General features: G+C 43.9%; 1 protein-coding gene across 1 annotated transcript; it reads left to right on the top strand.

Moving 5' to 3' along the window:
- The first annotated feature begins 2474 nt into the window (after window positions 1–2474).
- On the top strand, window positions 2475–14393 carry CTH (cystathionine gamma-lyase). The gene is made up of 12 exons (XM_073643888.1): window positions 2475–2732; window positions 4623–4704; window positions 6445–6540; window positions 7178–7287; window positions 8191–8322; window positions 8847–8904; window positions 9111–9188; window positions 10189–10341; window positions 10866–10987; window positions 12325–12377; window positions 12826–12964; window positions 13226–14393. The coding sequence occupies exons 1-12, from the start codon at window positions 2556–2558 to the stop codon at window positions 13289–13291; spliced, it is 1266 nt and encodes a 421-aa protein (XP_073499989.1). The 5' UTR covers window positions 2475–2555; the 3' UTR covers window positions 13292–14393.
- Window positions 14394–15499: the final 1106 nt, after the last annotated feature.

Raw genomic sequence — 15499 nt, forward strand, 5'->3', positions numbered from 1 at the left:
ATTTACATCACATGTGATGCTGAGGCCGCTGCTGTCATCATCAGTGTGACGGGAGCGCCGAGTGCCCTGACAATGCCCGCAAAGTACATGCTGATGCTGGCACTGGCCAGCGTCAGGACGTAATCTTGCATTGCATGCACCGCAGCGTTCTGTATGCATGCATGCGTGTACCTGCCTGCATGTGTGTACTCGCAATGTAAAGAGCAATTAAAGAGCCCACGTCCAGCAAAACGCAGCCACTGGCCCGAGCACTACGGCCCCCAGGAATGTGCCCAGGGGCCACAGAAAAGAACATTGCGGGCAGGTTTCCCACCCTTGGCCTAAAGGGAGGATTTTGCATATTAATTCAAATGCTGATTTCTCAGGAATGGACTGGTCTCTGACAGCTACATGTGAATGTAAATAGTTTGAGGTGAAATCCTGCTGACATATTCCATCATGGCAGCACCATGTAGACCACCACAGCTGATCTGGGCACCTTTTATGTGCCCCTATGAGGAGCAGCCGATGCCGAGTCCGGAGGTCTCTAATAATCCAGAATAACTCACTGTCATTTATTGCATTATTGCTATGTGCCACGTGATGCAGTTGGAGACTTTGGACGCTGCTCTCCTGGAGGCTCATGAATCAGCATAAAGCCTGTAAACCCCCCGCATCAGCATTATAATTGTGGTGACTTGTTGGTTGTAAAATAGACCTTCCCTAATTGTCTCAGGCACCAAATGTATCTGATGAAATGAGGCTGCATTATTGCCCAGACCCTCCGAAACATGGGGCTCCCACCGTCATGACACCAACTCTGGTATTTGTAAATTTGCAACTCTTCTATTTTTCCTGTATGGCGGTATTATACAGGTCCTGTACAGCGGTATATATGGGCACGGTGTGGGGATGTTGCAAAAAAAATTTGTAGGACCCAGTTGGTACTTTGTGGAAATCCAAAATAAATATTAATTACCGATCCACAGGACCCCATTAAGCCACTGGAAAGGGCTCCTGAGCTCCGCTGTGTACAGGACAGCCAGAGAAAGTCAGGTAGAAAGCTCGCCGGTTTCCAGCATCCCTACAAACACTAATGGAGCAGAACGGCGACCACTAGAGATGAGCAAATTAGAGTCACTGGACCAGTGACCACGTCTGTTCTCTGTGGAAGCCGGACCAGAACCTGTGAACTTCCTCTCCAATGCTACAATCATGGGCGCCTCTGGTGTTTACAAGGATCTCGTCATATAATGATTTATTGGGGGGTCTTGTAAAGACCACAGGCGCCTAAGACGCTGGCATTCGAGTGCTGGCAGAGGAACATTGCAGAATCCTGGTCTGGTAACCACCCGCTTATGACATAGTCACCAGACCCACAAATCTTTGTCTACAGTGGTCGCCCTTTTGCTGTATTCGGTGTTTGTAAGGATGTTACAAAGGATCGAGCTTTGTACATGGTTGTATCTGTCCTGTACACAGGGGGGCTCAGGAGACATGTTCCAGTGGTTAATGGGGGTCGTGCAGAAAGGTAATTAATGCTTATTTTAAGACAAACCCCCATAGTACTTAGGCATCTCCAATCGTTGCTGCCCCTTCTAGAATGATTTACTACTTACTACGTTCATATCCTAAATATTGGAGTCCCTTCATGTTGCCCTTTTCTGCTCCATGTTTCATTGTGCGCTTGTGTTATTGTTACATTGTATCTCTTGTGCATCATGTTTTATTGAAAAAAAAAAAAAAGGGGTTTGGCACTGTGTTAGCCGGTTGAAAAAAGATTACTCTCAGTGGGAAAAACCAAATAATAATCTTGTAGTTATGATACCTTTTAATGGCTAAGAAAAATAAAATAAATGATGTTACAATTCAAGCTTTTGAGACTTTTTGGGTCTTTTCAACAGGTCTGGTATAACAAAGTATCTGAAGAAATACAAATGTATATTGTTACATTGTATCTCTTGTGAACTGTGATATTGTTACATTGTATCTCTTGTGTATAGTGCTGTATTGTTACACTGTAGCTCTTGCTAATAGTGTTGTATTGTTACATTGTATCTCTTGTGCATCACGTTATTGTTACATTGTATCTCTTGTGTATAGTGCTGTATTGTTACACTGTAGCTCTTGCTAATAGTGTTGTATTGTTACATTGTATCTCTTGTGCATCACGTTATTGTTACATTGTATCTCTTGTGTATAGTGCTGTATTGTTACATGGTATCTCTCGTTAATAGTGCTCTATTGTTATATTGTATCTCTCGGGCTTCGTGTTATTGTTACATTGTATCTCTTAATAGTGTTATATTGTTACATTGTATCTCTTGTGAATAGTGCTGTATTGTTACATTGTATCAGTGTATTTCTTCTTTCTTTCTCTTGTCTTTTTCCACAGGTGATCACAGACTGTGCACCCCTCCATTGTGAAGCTGGTGACATCAGAGGGTAAAAGGTCATTGCTCTCCTCCTCCAATGATGATGGTGCTGACAACGCCTTCGTCCTCCACCAATGCCATGTCACCAGATCTGGCTCATAAGGAGGGGTAAGCACTGAGCCCACTGCCACAGCCAGCAGCATGCAGGACCAGGAGGGCAAGCAGTGCCTTACACAGGGCTACCTGGGAGCATTTAAACACTTTGCCACTGAGGCTATCCACACAGGGCAGGAGCCTGAGCAATGGACCTCTATGGCCGTGGTGCCACCCATCTCCCTTTCCACCACCTTCAAGCAGCATAGTCCTGGAGAGCATGCGGTGAGTTTCATAACAATGGAAACTGTTCCAGGATTTCCTACATACATTTATTTACACATTCATTGTCGCTGCTAATTTCTACAAGTTGTGACGTGAAGCTGTAAACTTTCATTTTACGTTCCGTGATCCCACAATTCATAAAATTGCCCTAGAATCGCTCCCTGTAGAGGACCATGAAGAGATCAAGAGGTTCTGCAGCAGCGTCCTGCCTTGCCATTCTTTTGCTTCACTCCTTTGGGTACAGCGTCCCTGTGTGGAGATCACAGGGAGGTTCAGGAGCTTTCTTATCCATGATCTGGGGGTGCGGATGATGTAACTTTACATGGATACTGCTTAGTCACTGGGTATCAGCACTTTCCAGGAGTTCGTGGTGGGGAAGTAGTGGCAGGATTTGGGATTTTGTCAGCGGTTGGTACTATATGGGCATACCTGGTATTTGGCATACGTCCTGTTCTTAAAAGAGGTGAGAGTGTTGTAAAATATCCAAAAGTCACTTCTTGCACAAAAAAATGACATGTGACTATTTTTATGCAAAAAAAGAAAGAAAAAACACTTTTCCAAAAGTTTCGATACATTCCCTCCTGACGATTGAACAGACACCGAGTCCTGGTGCACATGGGAAAATTAGTGATCCGCGCTGTAGTACGGCACAAATAACGAGACTCCGATTTCATATTTCTCCCAAAATTCGGACAGAAAATTACATTGTGGGGTGAATATCACACATGGATTTCACCTTCCCTGCAAGAAGCTTTTCTTCTGGGGGAGAACGCAGATGTCCGGAGGATCAGGGACGCCATGTGCAGCCCCGCAGGGTGTCCGTCCATCCATCAATCTGTGGATGTGAAGCCGTCCGTTATTAAACATTTACACAGCGATTGTGCAACACTAAATCCTACGCTATTTCCATCCCTGACGGACCCCTCCAGCCTCACTTATCACAACCCCCCAGCTGTCAATCACAGCGCAGCTCTCACTTGGCGGCGGCGGCCATTCCTGATAAATAAGCCGTTATGAAATACTTCACCGTCATACACGCTGACTATTTGCTTTATCTTAACTTGGAGATTTGACCAAGGCTCTGACAAGTCAAAGTTTAACTTCTACCACTGACATTGGTAACTGTTTTATTACGAGGTGGGACCAGGTGAAAGTAATCCTTAATGCAGAACAATGCAGAAGTGAATGAGGCCCTCGCCGGCGATCAGACCATCCCTGAGGCTCAGGCTCCTTGCACCCTACTAGTATTAAAAGGGTAAACTGCTTCCGGCCACACAACATTTATTACATGTGGCAATGGGGCATGTAGACATTTGGGGTGGTTGTAAGACAGCAGACATGTTTTTCTAATCTTGAACACCCCCTTTAAGATGATGGCACTCCATTCACAAAGCCTTTCACAGCACATGAGTAACTAGAGACATCAATACCCAACTTTCCTGCGCCAGGACAAAGGGGTTATCCCAAAAGCGAGAGGTCACACACTGCCGCTGGGATCCTAATCCTGGGAAACCAGTGACTAATGATGAAGAATTTCAGACTACCTGATTTAAAGGGATTTTCTTATTGGAGACCACCCCTTCCAGAGTGCCACCCCGGGAGTGATCAGCTAAATGGTCCTGTTCCCGACACCGCGAGATAACGGATGATATTGCCAGGAAAAATGTAGGATCACACAGAAGCCATTCGGGAACATCGGCGGCGGCCAGTCCACCAGAATAGGAGTCATATGCACAGTGATCCTCCATTCTGACTCATATAGGGGGGCTCTGAGCAGGGGACCCCCTCTAGCATTATAGAATAGGGATTCCTTGCATAAATGCTCCTTATAGTGAACAAAACTAAAAAATACAATAGTAAATATTTCTTTGTATTCCTATTATTTTTTAGGGTTACGAATACAGCCGCAGCGGAAACCCAACAAGAAACTGTTTGGAGAAAGCTGTCGCCACCCTCGATGGTGCCAAATACTGTAAGACTCCTGATAATGGCGGCTCCACTGTGTTTCCAGTAATAATTTATTTTCTAGTCTTTTTCGATGTAAAAATAACAGTGATCCCCTGCGGCTCCAGCGCGGCCCCCCTCCTCTTCATTGACACGACTGCAGCGAACTACTGGGCTCGGCCGCCTCGTGCCGTCAATCTCAGCACCAACACGAAAGCTGCATTTACTCGCCATGGTACCGACCAGCTATATAAAGTGCGTTCGGTGCTGGTTTGCCACCTTTTGTTTACACCGGCCAGCGGACAATGAAGGGGACACAACCATCTCTGATACTTGTGCTGTTTCCCCATGCAGTATCATGTTATCAAGATAACTCATGGAGAAAAACAGCATGTTCAATATCTGCGTATATATATATATATATCAATCATAGTATCACATATCTATCATGCCAAATATTTAATAGGACTAATTGGACTATTCGTCATATGATACATGGAAAACGGAAAGACGACAATAGACAGTCCAGAAAGTATATAGAAATAGCAAATTTTATTATTCAAATATAAATACAGGGTGGAGACACGTGTGTGGGGAAAACTGTGCAAAGGGGGCGCACAAACTGGGAGCAGTGTAAGTATATAAATATACATGCATGTAAAAAATCTCATGTACTAATATTCACATGTAGTATAATAAGGTATCCTGCCATTTATCTGTAAGAATATAAGTGGAGTGACAGGGCAGCATATTGTCATCAACATAAGCCAAGGTAATTGTGTCCAGCAATACCTAATATGCAACATGTAAGTTACCTAAATCACCCTCACGTGCAGAAGCTCCAACTGTTTGCACATCCGCCCCGCCCCCCTGACAAAACCTTACCGAAACGCGCGTTGGGGTGGACACGTAAGTTATGTTAAAGTGATTTAGGTAACTTACATGTTGCATATTCCATATTGCCGGCCAAAATTGCCTTGACTTATGTTAATGACAATATGCTGCCCTGTCACTCCAATCATATTCTTACAGATAAATGGCAGGATACCTTATTATACTATATGTGAATATTAGTACATGAGATTTTTTACATGCATGTATAATTATATAATTACACTGCTCCCAGTTTGTGCGCCCCCTTTGCACAGTTTTCCCCACACATGTGTTTGCTCCCCATTTCTCCACCCCTTATTTATATTTGAACAATAAAATTTGCTATTTCTATATACTTTCTGCACTGTCTATCGTCGTCTTTCCATTTTCCAAGCATCAAGTTATCAGCAGCACATGTCCTGTTCACACCGATAAGGTTTACACTCCGGCGAATGCTGAACCTCACGCACCCGTCATGTCTACAAATTGCAGATGTGACCTGCTCCATGTGCAGCTCTGTGCCCTCATCCACATGAATGTCGGCGTGCAGGGGAACGGCTCAGACATGAAGTGTCAGAAGTAGAAATCTGCTTCAAATTACATAAAACTACACATGGATAGAGTTTTTGAAACCGCTGCAACAATCACTTGCTTTAGAGCATCACTGTGATTGGCTGCAGTGGTCACAGGATGTCATCACTGCTGCACGAATTAGAGGCTGTCGGTGGAATCAGCGAGCATTGCTGCTTTATAGATTTATTTTTTTTACATTCTGAACGTGTTGTAAAAATGTTTAACAACTTCTTTTTTTGCAAGACGGGGAAATGTTATATTGGATGTATTTTTGCAGTCTCGTCCTCGGTGTTTCGTTACGATGACGTTTCTTTCTGTCCAGGTTTGGCCTATGCGTCCGGGTTGGCGGCGACACTGAACGTCGCCCACCTTCTGAAAGCTGGAGACCAGATCATCTGCACCAGCGACGTGTACGGAGGTAACGGCTCAGGACAACTTTCATTAAAGCACAATAATGTACGAGATGCCGAAAGTGACCCAAGATCCAACACCCGGTGCAGAAATCCACAGAATATGTCAGATCTGCTAAAGTCGGGGCATATCGTGTTCTCAGTAAAATCTTCAGACTTTTCCAGCTTTATTCACCCAACATTAATGTCCAAAATCAGAAAAAGTTTCCTGATTGCCAAACAAGAACTATCTAGGACGTATCATTTTCTGGCCGCACACTTTAGGAAGCTGTCAGCCGACACTTTTCCTTTTCTCCTCTCCATACACATGCATGCTAAGCTTGGCTGAGCGTGCATGTTTTCCCAATGGGGAGAGGGGAATAAGCAGCTTCCCGACCTCTGGCAGCAGCTTATCTCCTGACAGCTCAAGGGATCAGGCATGTTTACTTCCAATATGCCCCATCCTTCTCACTCCCAACATTTGACACCAGGGAAGAGTCGAGGTACCCCCATATGCATAAGATGGTGGCAGTTCAGTCTGAAATTTATGGCTTTGGCCGACATTTATCTGATGTCTATAGACTATGGGGTCCTTCACTGATTACAGGTGATGCTATATCCGGATAACATTAGATTAGTCACCCGATAATTTGTTTTCCTTTGCAGGAACAAACCGATATTTTAGGAGAATCGCGGCAGAAATGGGCCTGAAGGTGGCTTTCGTTGACTGCTCTGATCTGAAATGTTTGGAAGCAGCAATCACCCCAGATACCAAGGTAAGAGATGTGGTGACTCAGGACGGCTCTCCGTGACTCGTAGTCACACCTGGAATCACTCTGGACCGATGGGCTGCAGCGGTCCTGAGCCCAGGGAGAGGAATGAGGGAACGGGAGCAGAGTAGACGGCTGCCCCCGTGAGTCCAATTACTGATCTCACCAATAGGCAGTGGACATTTGTCAGCCCCAGACCATCCAAATATTTCTTATAAATTTCTCCTGGAAAATCCCTTTAAAGGGATGTAGCCAGCACGAGTTGTTGAGCTCAGGCGATTGGCTGCAGCGGTGATGTGTGCTGTAGCCAATACATTATGACCAGAGCAGAGAAGGGGAGCTGGCACTGGACCTGGGGAGGGCGAGTACTATCCGTGTTTGTTGTTTTAAAGGTCTGCAATTTGTTTATTTTTTTTTTTACAAGGTGGAAATCCCCTTTAAGAAGTGCACATGTTGAACCCTTAGTCTTAGAAGAAAACAATCTAGCCTCCAAAATTTTTAGCAGTAGCCAATCATCATTTACCCAACCGCTTGCAAACCCTTACATGATGGCCCGCCAGAACCCCGCCCTTGGGAGAAACAGCTGAAGTGCATGACCACACCCCCAGTGCACTTCTAGCTTAATTTGCATATGACTTCTATTCTGGATTTCTCATGACTTTCCACTAATAAAAATATTTTTATTGGGGAAACCAGAGTTTACATGAATGCCCTATTATTTAATTAACGGCAAAATTGCGTAGTTTAAAGTAAAGTATTGATAAATGACATTTCAGAGCTGCTGGACCCCAGACAAGTGCGTCACATTGCAGCTGACCTGATGGACGGATCACATAGGGGAAGAGATTAGCGAAAGCTGAACTAATTAACGTGGATTTACCCAATAACGTATTTTCTTTTGCACCCAAGCTTGTCTGGATTGAAACCCCAACGAACCCGACCCTAACGGTGATCGATATCCAAGGCTGTGCGGACATCATCCACAAGCACCAGGACGCCATCCTGGCCGTGGATAACACCTTCATGTCCGCCTATTTCCAGGTGATTGTCGCTAAGTAACAGCCCGGACAATTAAAGTGGATACAGTTGCATTCCAAATGGGCGGAGACAGAATCATTTGTAGCGAATCGAATCCATGGAATGTCAGATGTGATAAGAGACTAAACAGCGCTGCACACGTGATGGCGCGGCAAATGTGCTAAATCCGGACTGTCCCTCAAACATCAGCACGAGTTTTTCGTAGTTTGCACTTTCCCCAATGTTTGCAAATACAAAGGAAAACTCCGCATTTTACTGTGAGCAAATCCTAAAGTTTAAAAGTTTCCTAACTTTTACTGGAAGATTTCTAAATATTATCTGTTTTAGTCTGTGTGCACATGGAGTCTTCTTGCTGAGTTTTCGGAGCAGAAACTGAGTGGAAATGCAAAGGTTTTGAGATTTTTAAGAGTCTCCGCTTAGTTTCTGCTCCAAAAACTTGTACACAGAGCTTAATGTGGTTTATTTTGTATAGTAAACACTGCAAATTACATTTTTTTTTTACTTTCTCATTTTTTTTCTTTTGCCAGCGGCCATTGGCTCTAGGAGCGGATATCTGTATGTACTCGGCAACCAAATACATGAATGGTAAGCAAATCTGCTGTACTATGAGGGAGTATCAGCTTTATCCACCAGGGGGCAGTGTGTGTGTTTGATGAACCAATTTCATCAGTTTTCCAAAGCTATAAAGAAAATGTCTTTTAAAAGAAAAAAAAGTGTAATTCTGAATATTCTTTAACTTTCATCAAGAAATTGTATTGGCATTAATAATTTTTTATCTCTTGGTATTTTAGGCCACAGTGATGTTGTCATGGGATTGGTTTCTGTGAACTGCGACAAATTACATGAAAGGTTAAAGTTTCTTCAGAATGGTGAGTGTAGATGTAATGAAGTTTAATTACCAGAATTAGGATTGGAAACTTTATTTCTGGTTCTGATAACTCTCTGAAGTTCATATAATCCACCACTAGGGGAGCTAGAGATGAAAAGCAAACTTTATACAGTAGTTCTGATTGCAGGGGGAATAGTTCCTAAAGTTTTCCAATGCGATTAGACAGCTGCTGTGAGATCCGAAAACTGGGATATTCTCAGATTAACGTCCAATAACGCAGAGCAGTACCGAGCTACAGCACAAAATATGTGTCAGGAAAACTTGTTTAAATATATATATAATGTATATGTCCTGGGATATTGAAGCAAATGTTTAACGAAGTGAGCGATCTCAGGGTGTGTAGGGGAAGATCTCCGAATATAATGGAGCACCTCGCACAGAGGTACACAATGGGGCAGATTTATTATTGTTTTGCGCCTTTTTTTGCAGTACAAATAGTTCTAATGCTGGGAACAGGTGACCATGTACTCTCTTATTCAAGAGAAGCGGGTCGATTATGCAGATCACGCGCTGATCCTAGTTTGATCCGATTCTCCATTTCTCCATTGTGTCAATACATGGAAATCCGACTGCACTCAGATGTCATCCGAGTGCAGTCCGAGGTTTTCCATTCACTCATTGACTCGCATGGCCAAATATTGGATGAAACTCGGGCATGCAGTAATTTTTTATTTCTTAAATTTGGCACTAAACGTGCGTCTTGCTACAAACGTTTAGTTCTTTGCTAGTTGCCGCTGATAAATCTCCTGCTCCCAGGGCTCCTCTACTGTTCTGTAACAGATTTCAGGGCTTTGCTAATGATTGGGGTCTTCCTCACCCACTTCGCATGTGGAGGGAACGCGCCCGTAGGGATTCCAGTGCACGTTGTGGATTTGCAATTTTTCCTTTATTTTGTGGATTCCTAAAACAAACCGACGTTGCACACATTTGCTACGAATGTCAGATGTTTGACCGTGTCTGAGCGGTGTTGTCTCTCGCAGCTCTTGGCGCCATTCCTTCCCCGTTTGATTGTTATCTCTGTAACCGCGGACTGAAGACTTTACCCCTCAGGATGAAGCAGCATTTCCACAATGCAATGGCTGTGGCCATGTTTCTGGAGAGAGATCCTCGTGTTGAGAAAGTCTTGTTTCCAGGTAAAGCACCGAGTCTAGTTTGGCTGATATTCCTGGGGGTCTTTATAGAGACGTTACCTATAGGGGGCACTATAGACACCGCTTTCTTCTAGCTGCAGGAGAGCTCATGTGCATACTCCTTCCCACGGAGCAATCAGTGCAGTACTCCGGTAATGACACTTTTTCCATGTAAGTTTAGTTCCAAAATGTTATGGCCCCCTATACCCGGCTAAGCTGCACGGCCAGACCCTGCACGGCAGGACGCCCGGACCCTACAGGTCTGTACCAGACAGGTATGACATCCATGCCCTGTTATTTTGTAGCACCTGCACCCTAACTGTGGCTCCTGCCAGGAGTAAGACTGACCCTGCCTAAGTTTTGGTGCATAGAGACCATCGATCTCTCTGGGTTGGGAGGATTATGGGGCCTGAGGACTTGGCGTAGACCGTATCCTCTGTTCACTGATTTTGTGGCATTCCGTTTTTTTTTTGTTAAGCAAAACCTCGGGCTTTTAGGCTACTAATGTTGCGCCGGTTTTCTTTCAGGGCTTCCATCCCACCCGCAGTACGAGCTCACCAAGCGTCAGTGCACCGGCGTGCCGGGGATGATCACCTTCTACATTAAAGGCGGCCTGGAACACGCCAAGACCTTCCTGAAGAGCATAAAGGTAAACGTGGTGATAGAGGTCCTACATGACGCTCCACCCGGGGAGACTTTTTATTTTAGTTATTTTTTTTTATCACCATCTTTTTTTTTTTTTTTTTTTTTTTTTTTTTTATATTCTGCCATCATATATCCGTATAAGGGTTTTTTGTTTTTTTTTGGGGGGGGGGGCGACTCCATACATTTTATTATTATATAATGTACAGAAAAGTGGGAAGAAATTAAAATTGAGGTAAAAAAAAAAACCCAGTGGTGGATTTATTGAGGGTTGTGTTTTGTGTTTTGTTTTTTTTTTTTCTTCAACATTCACTTTGCAGTAAAAACGACCTCAGAACTTTGTCTTCAAACGTCTTATTCTAAGAGCTAAAAATATTGCAAAGTGTTAACTATTCTTTTTTTCTTCTAGAGTCAGGACTTTTTTTTTTTTTTTCTGTACAAGCTGTAGAGTTTATTGGCGCCATATTAAGGTCCACATGACTTTCTTATAGATTTCTTTTTTCCTCTTCATCTTTTGGGAGGTGAAATGTCCAAAAAACGAAACAGTAATTCTGCCTTTTTTTTTTCTCTCCTTTTCAGCATTTACTTTATAGGATACATATATTTCTATGTTATTACATTGCACAATTACGCACGCGACCACACCAAATATCCTTTTTTTTTTTTTTTTGGTTTCCCAATTTTATATTTCTGGACAATAGGAGTGATGTAAACCTTTAGAATTTTGTATATGATTTGTAAAGGTTTTATATATAAAAAATCCTCTATAGAGGAAGTAAACCTGCAATCACTTTAATATTGCTGTCCATGAAGAGAGTGACACCCGGCTCTCCTACCCCAATTCATAACCTCTTAGATGCTAGGGTCGTGATAGACAGCGGCATCTAAGCGGTTACACTGCTGCGATCGGAGTCTCGGATACTGGCTGTATAATACAGCTGCAGAGCACCCCCCCTACAGGCAGAGGGCACCCCCCCTACAGGCAGAGGGCACCCCCCCTACAGGCAGAGGGCACCCCCCTACAGGCAGAGCGCGCACGATGGATGTCACCAAAGAGTAAAGCGATTGTCCGGAATGAGATGACAGCGGAGCCGTTTCTAGAAAAAAAATATCAGCAGACACCGGTATCCTCAGCTGCGTCTGGAATTGCAGAGGTCACGTGAAAGAGTCTAAACTGCAATACCAGACGCCACCTATAGACACAGAGGGGCGCCATTTATATGCCATACACATGCCTTTTGCTCCAGTATGTGACCCTGCGACTTCTAATCTGGAAATACTTGGCATCTTCTGTTGTGTTTTATTATTTCTAATTGTAAACCCCTCTCACTTCTGACCCCACAGTTACTTACACTTGCCGAAAGTCTTGGTGGATATGAAAGTCTGGCCGAGCATCCGTAAGTATTCAGTGCAAAATCTGTAACGGGGCCTCTGCTTATTATGTGCCATTTCTAATGCCGGTATCCTCTTATACAGTAGAGGGGTCTCTGACCCCAGCACCCAGATGTGACTGTATCAGACACGTGTGCAATAACTGCTGAGGAACAGAGACAAATGCCATCAAAACTCCAGGAAAAGTTTTGAACAGAATCTGATCGCTGCTTTTACATTCAGCTTTTTGCAGAACTTTTCGTGGAGTTTTTAGTTGACTTTTTTTTATCCCTCCCGTTTGCTCGGCTTTTATTTCCCCCTTATCCAGCAGTTTATGACTTTGGCTCCTGATGCTCCATCCGCAGATCCTCCAGCACAATGTGCACGGAGCGGGCGGACAGATGGGCTTGTAAGTGCCTCGTCTGTTTCCAGCACTTTATGGGCCGTGTAATTCTCGCCTGTTTCCCCCTCTAGTGCCATTATGACCCACGCCTCCGTGCCAGAGGAGGAACGGGCCGTCCTGAACATCAGCGACACGCTCATCCGCCTCTCCATAGGGTTAGAGGACGCGGAGGACATCATAGAGGACCTGGACCAAGCACTGCAGGCTGCGGTGAGTACTGCTGACCTCCTCCAACCCAAAAACAAAAAGTTACCCCTTTATTAAAGAAGTGTTATACCAGAGGGGCGAGACCTGCAGCAATCCAATCACTCCCCAGTCACTGTAGATAATGATTACATTGGTGCAAAAGTGACAGTCTGAATAGGCGCCAAGATTTTTTTTTTTTTTTCCTCCTAACCGGCAATTCTGGCATTTTTTTGCCCGTCGTAGTGAGGAGACTTGTGAATAACTCATTTCTCTCCTCTCTTGCAGCACCCGGATCTTACAAACCCGACCAAAGTGCTGGATTTGTTGCAGCATCTGAAGTCCAACTGTTGAATATTCCTCCATCATCCATTCCCGACCCGAGACCCCAATAATAAACCTGACACTGAAAAGCAAATCTGTGAAAACTCCCACCAGGCACACGGCACTTTGTAATTATTATACATTGGATTCCTGCTGTAATTAAACATTAAATTATTATCCCACAACTTAATATACAGAAACAATCTACATAGAAAGACGAGTCACTGAGTACAAATTCTTAGCTCTACTCCAGAGCTGCACTCACTATTCTGCTGGTGGAGTCACTGTGTACATGCTCTACATTTCATGTACTGTTCCTAATGTAATGTATGTACACAGTGACTTCTCCAGCAGAACAGTGAGTGCAGCTCTGGAGTATAATACAGGATGTAACTCAGGATCAGTAATGTAATGTATGTACACAGTGATTGCACCAGCAGAATAGTGAGTGCAGCTCTGGAGTATAATACAGGATGTAACTCAGGATCAGTAATGTAATGTATGTACACAGTGACTTCTCCAGCAGAACAGTGAGTGCAGCTCTGGAGTATAATACAGGATGTAACTCAGGATCAGTAATGTAATGTATATACACAGTGACTGCACCAGCAGAATAGTGAGTGCAGCTCTGGAGTATAATACAGGATGTAACTCAGGATCAGTAATGTAATCTATGTACACAGTGACTGCACCAGCAGAATAGTGAGTGCAGCTCTGGAGTATAATACAGGATGTAACTCAGGATCAGTGTTGTATGTACACAGTGACTGCACCAGCAGAATAGTGAGTGCGGCTCTGGAGTATAATACAGGATGTAACTTAGGGTAGTAAAGTATTTCCAAAATGACTCAACTTTTTATGTAGGTTACACTTGAAATGACACAATAACATGATTCTTTCCACCCGGGGTCTGGGTCTAATATTCGGCATTATATTATTAGCCATTGTCCTGATTCTCATAGTTGCACAGAATATATTCTGTATCTCTCATCTCCCTATAAAGTGCTGCTTAGGACAAGAGTTGGATGTCCCGGGGAACGTAGTAAAGGCTTGTCACCTGGCCGAATCCAATGTGTCTGTACACTGGATTGTCTTATGTCCTCACTTGAATAAATCTCGCAATATTTTTACATTCGCTGCTTATTTTAGTTTTTATTACAGAAGTTTCAGTAATTTTGGTAAATTAGACCCCTGCTCCTATAGGGCAGCGAAGAGAATCCTGATGTTCTGTATAATGCTCATTGTTATGGATTTCTGTTTGTTTTTTTAAAACTCCTTTCGGCTGCTCCATACACTTTGTCTTCCACCAGCAGATACAGTCATGGCCGAAAGTGTTGGAACCCATGAAATTGTTCCAGAAAAATGAAGTCTTTCTCCAAGAAAATTTCACATGTTTTGTTATACACATGTTTATTCCCTTTGTGTGTATTGGAACAAAAAAAAAACAGAGACCAAAAGGCAAATTGGACATAATTTCATACAAAACCCCCAAAAATTGTTTGCACTGTAAGGTGGCTAATGGTCGTGTAGTTGATGGGAGGTATGTATCACACTGATGGCTGGTCTCTGTGATGTAACCCGGTGTATTTTCTCTAGTGCAATCCTGCACTAAGAGGATTAATTGGTGCACCTGGGAGCCGGGGTACGGGTTGGTAGGAGAGAATGGGCGGGTCCAGCAACCCACATACCTCACTTCTGGGTGTGGTTGGCAGCCTATAAAATGGAGGCTGTTGTTTGGCACATGGTCTGTGTGCTTGGAGGGAGATGGCCTCCTGTATGTGTTTGTTTTCAGGCCGAGCCAGGACACTGGACGCTACCCCAGCTTGTGTGCCACACAGGTCTGAGTGAGCAGAGATTTGCTAAGGACGTTTTCTTTGTTTGCCTGAACTCAAGGACATTTACTTTTCTGTTTTGCTTCTGGGTTTATGAAGCAATAAACCCACATGAACTTTTAAAGGAACATGCCTCCTGTTTTCCTCCCGTCGCACCCCAGCGAGTAAAACCCCTACAATTGGTGGAGAATGCGGGCAGCGTTCCCAGCAGAGACGTGTGACTGTTACAGGAAGGACTGCATGTCCTGGGTAGAGATGAGCGTTGTTCTACTCGAACTGTTCGCCAATCTCAAATTCGAGCTGTTTTGGGCGGTGTTCGAGCCGTTCAGCAAACACGAACGATTTGAGAAAAATTCGGCTGTTCGAGGTTATGTTCGATAACTGTTCGTGCACCAAAATCATAACT

This window comes from Phyllobates terribilis, unplaced genomic scaffold, assembly GCF_046119375.1.
Source record: "Phyllobates terribilis strain yellow unplaced genomic scaffold, ASM4611937v1 Scaffold_8__6_contigs__length_399053987, whole genome shotgun sequence".
NCBI lineage: Eukaryota > Metazoa > Chordata > Amphibia > Anura > Dendrobatidae > Phyllobates > Phyllobates terribilis.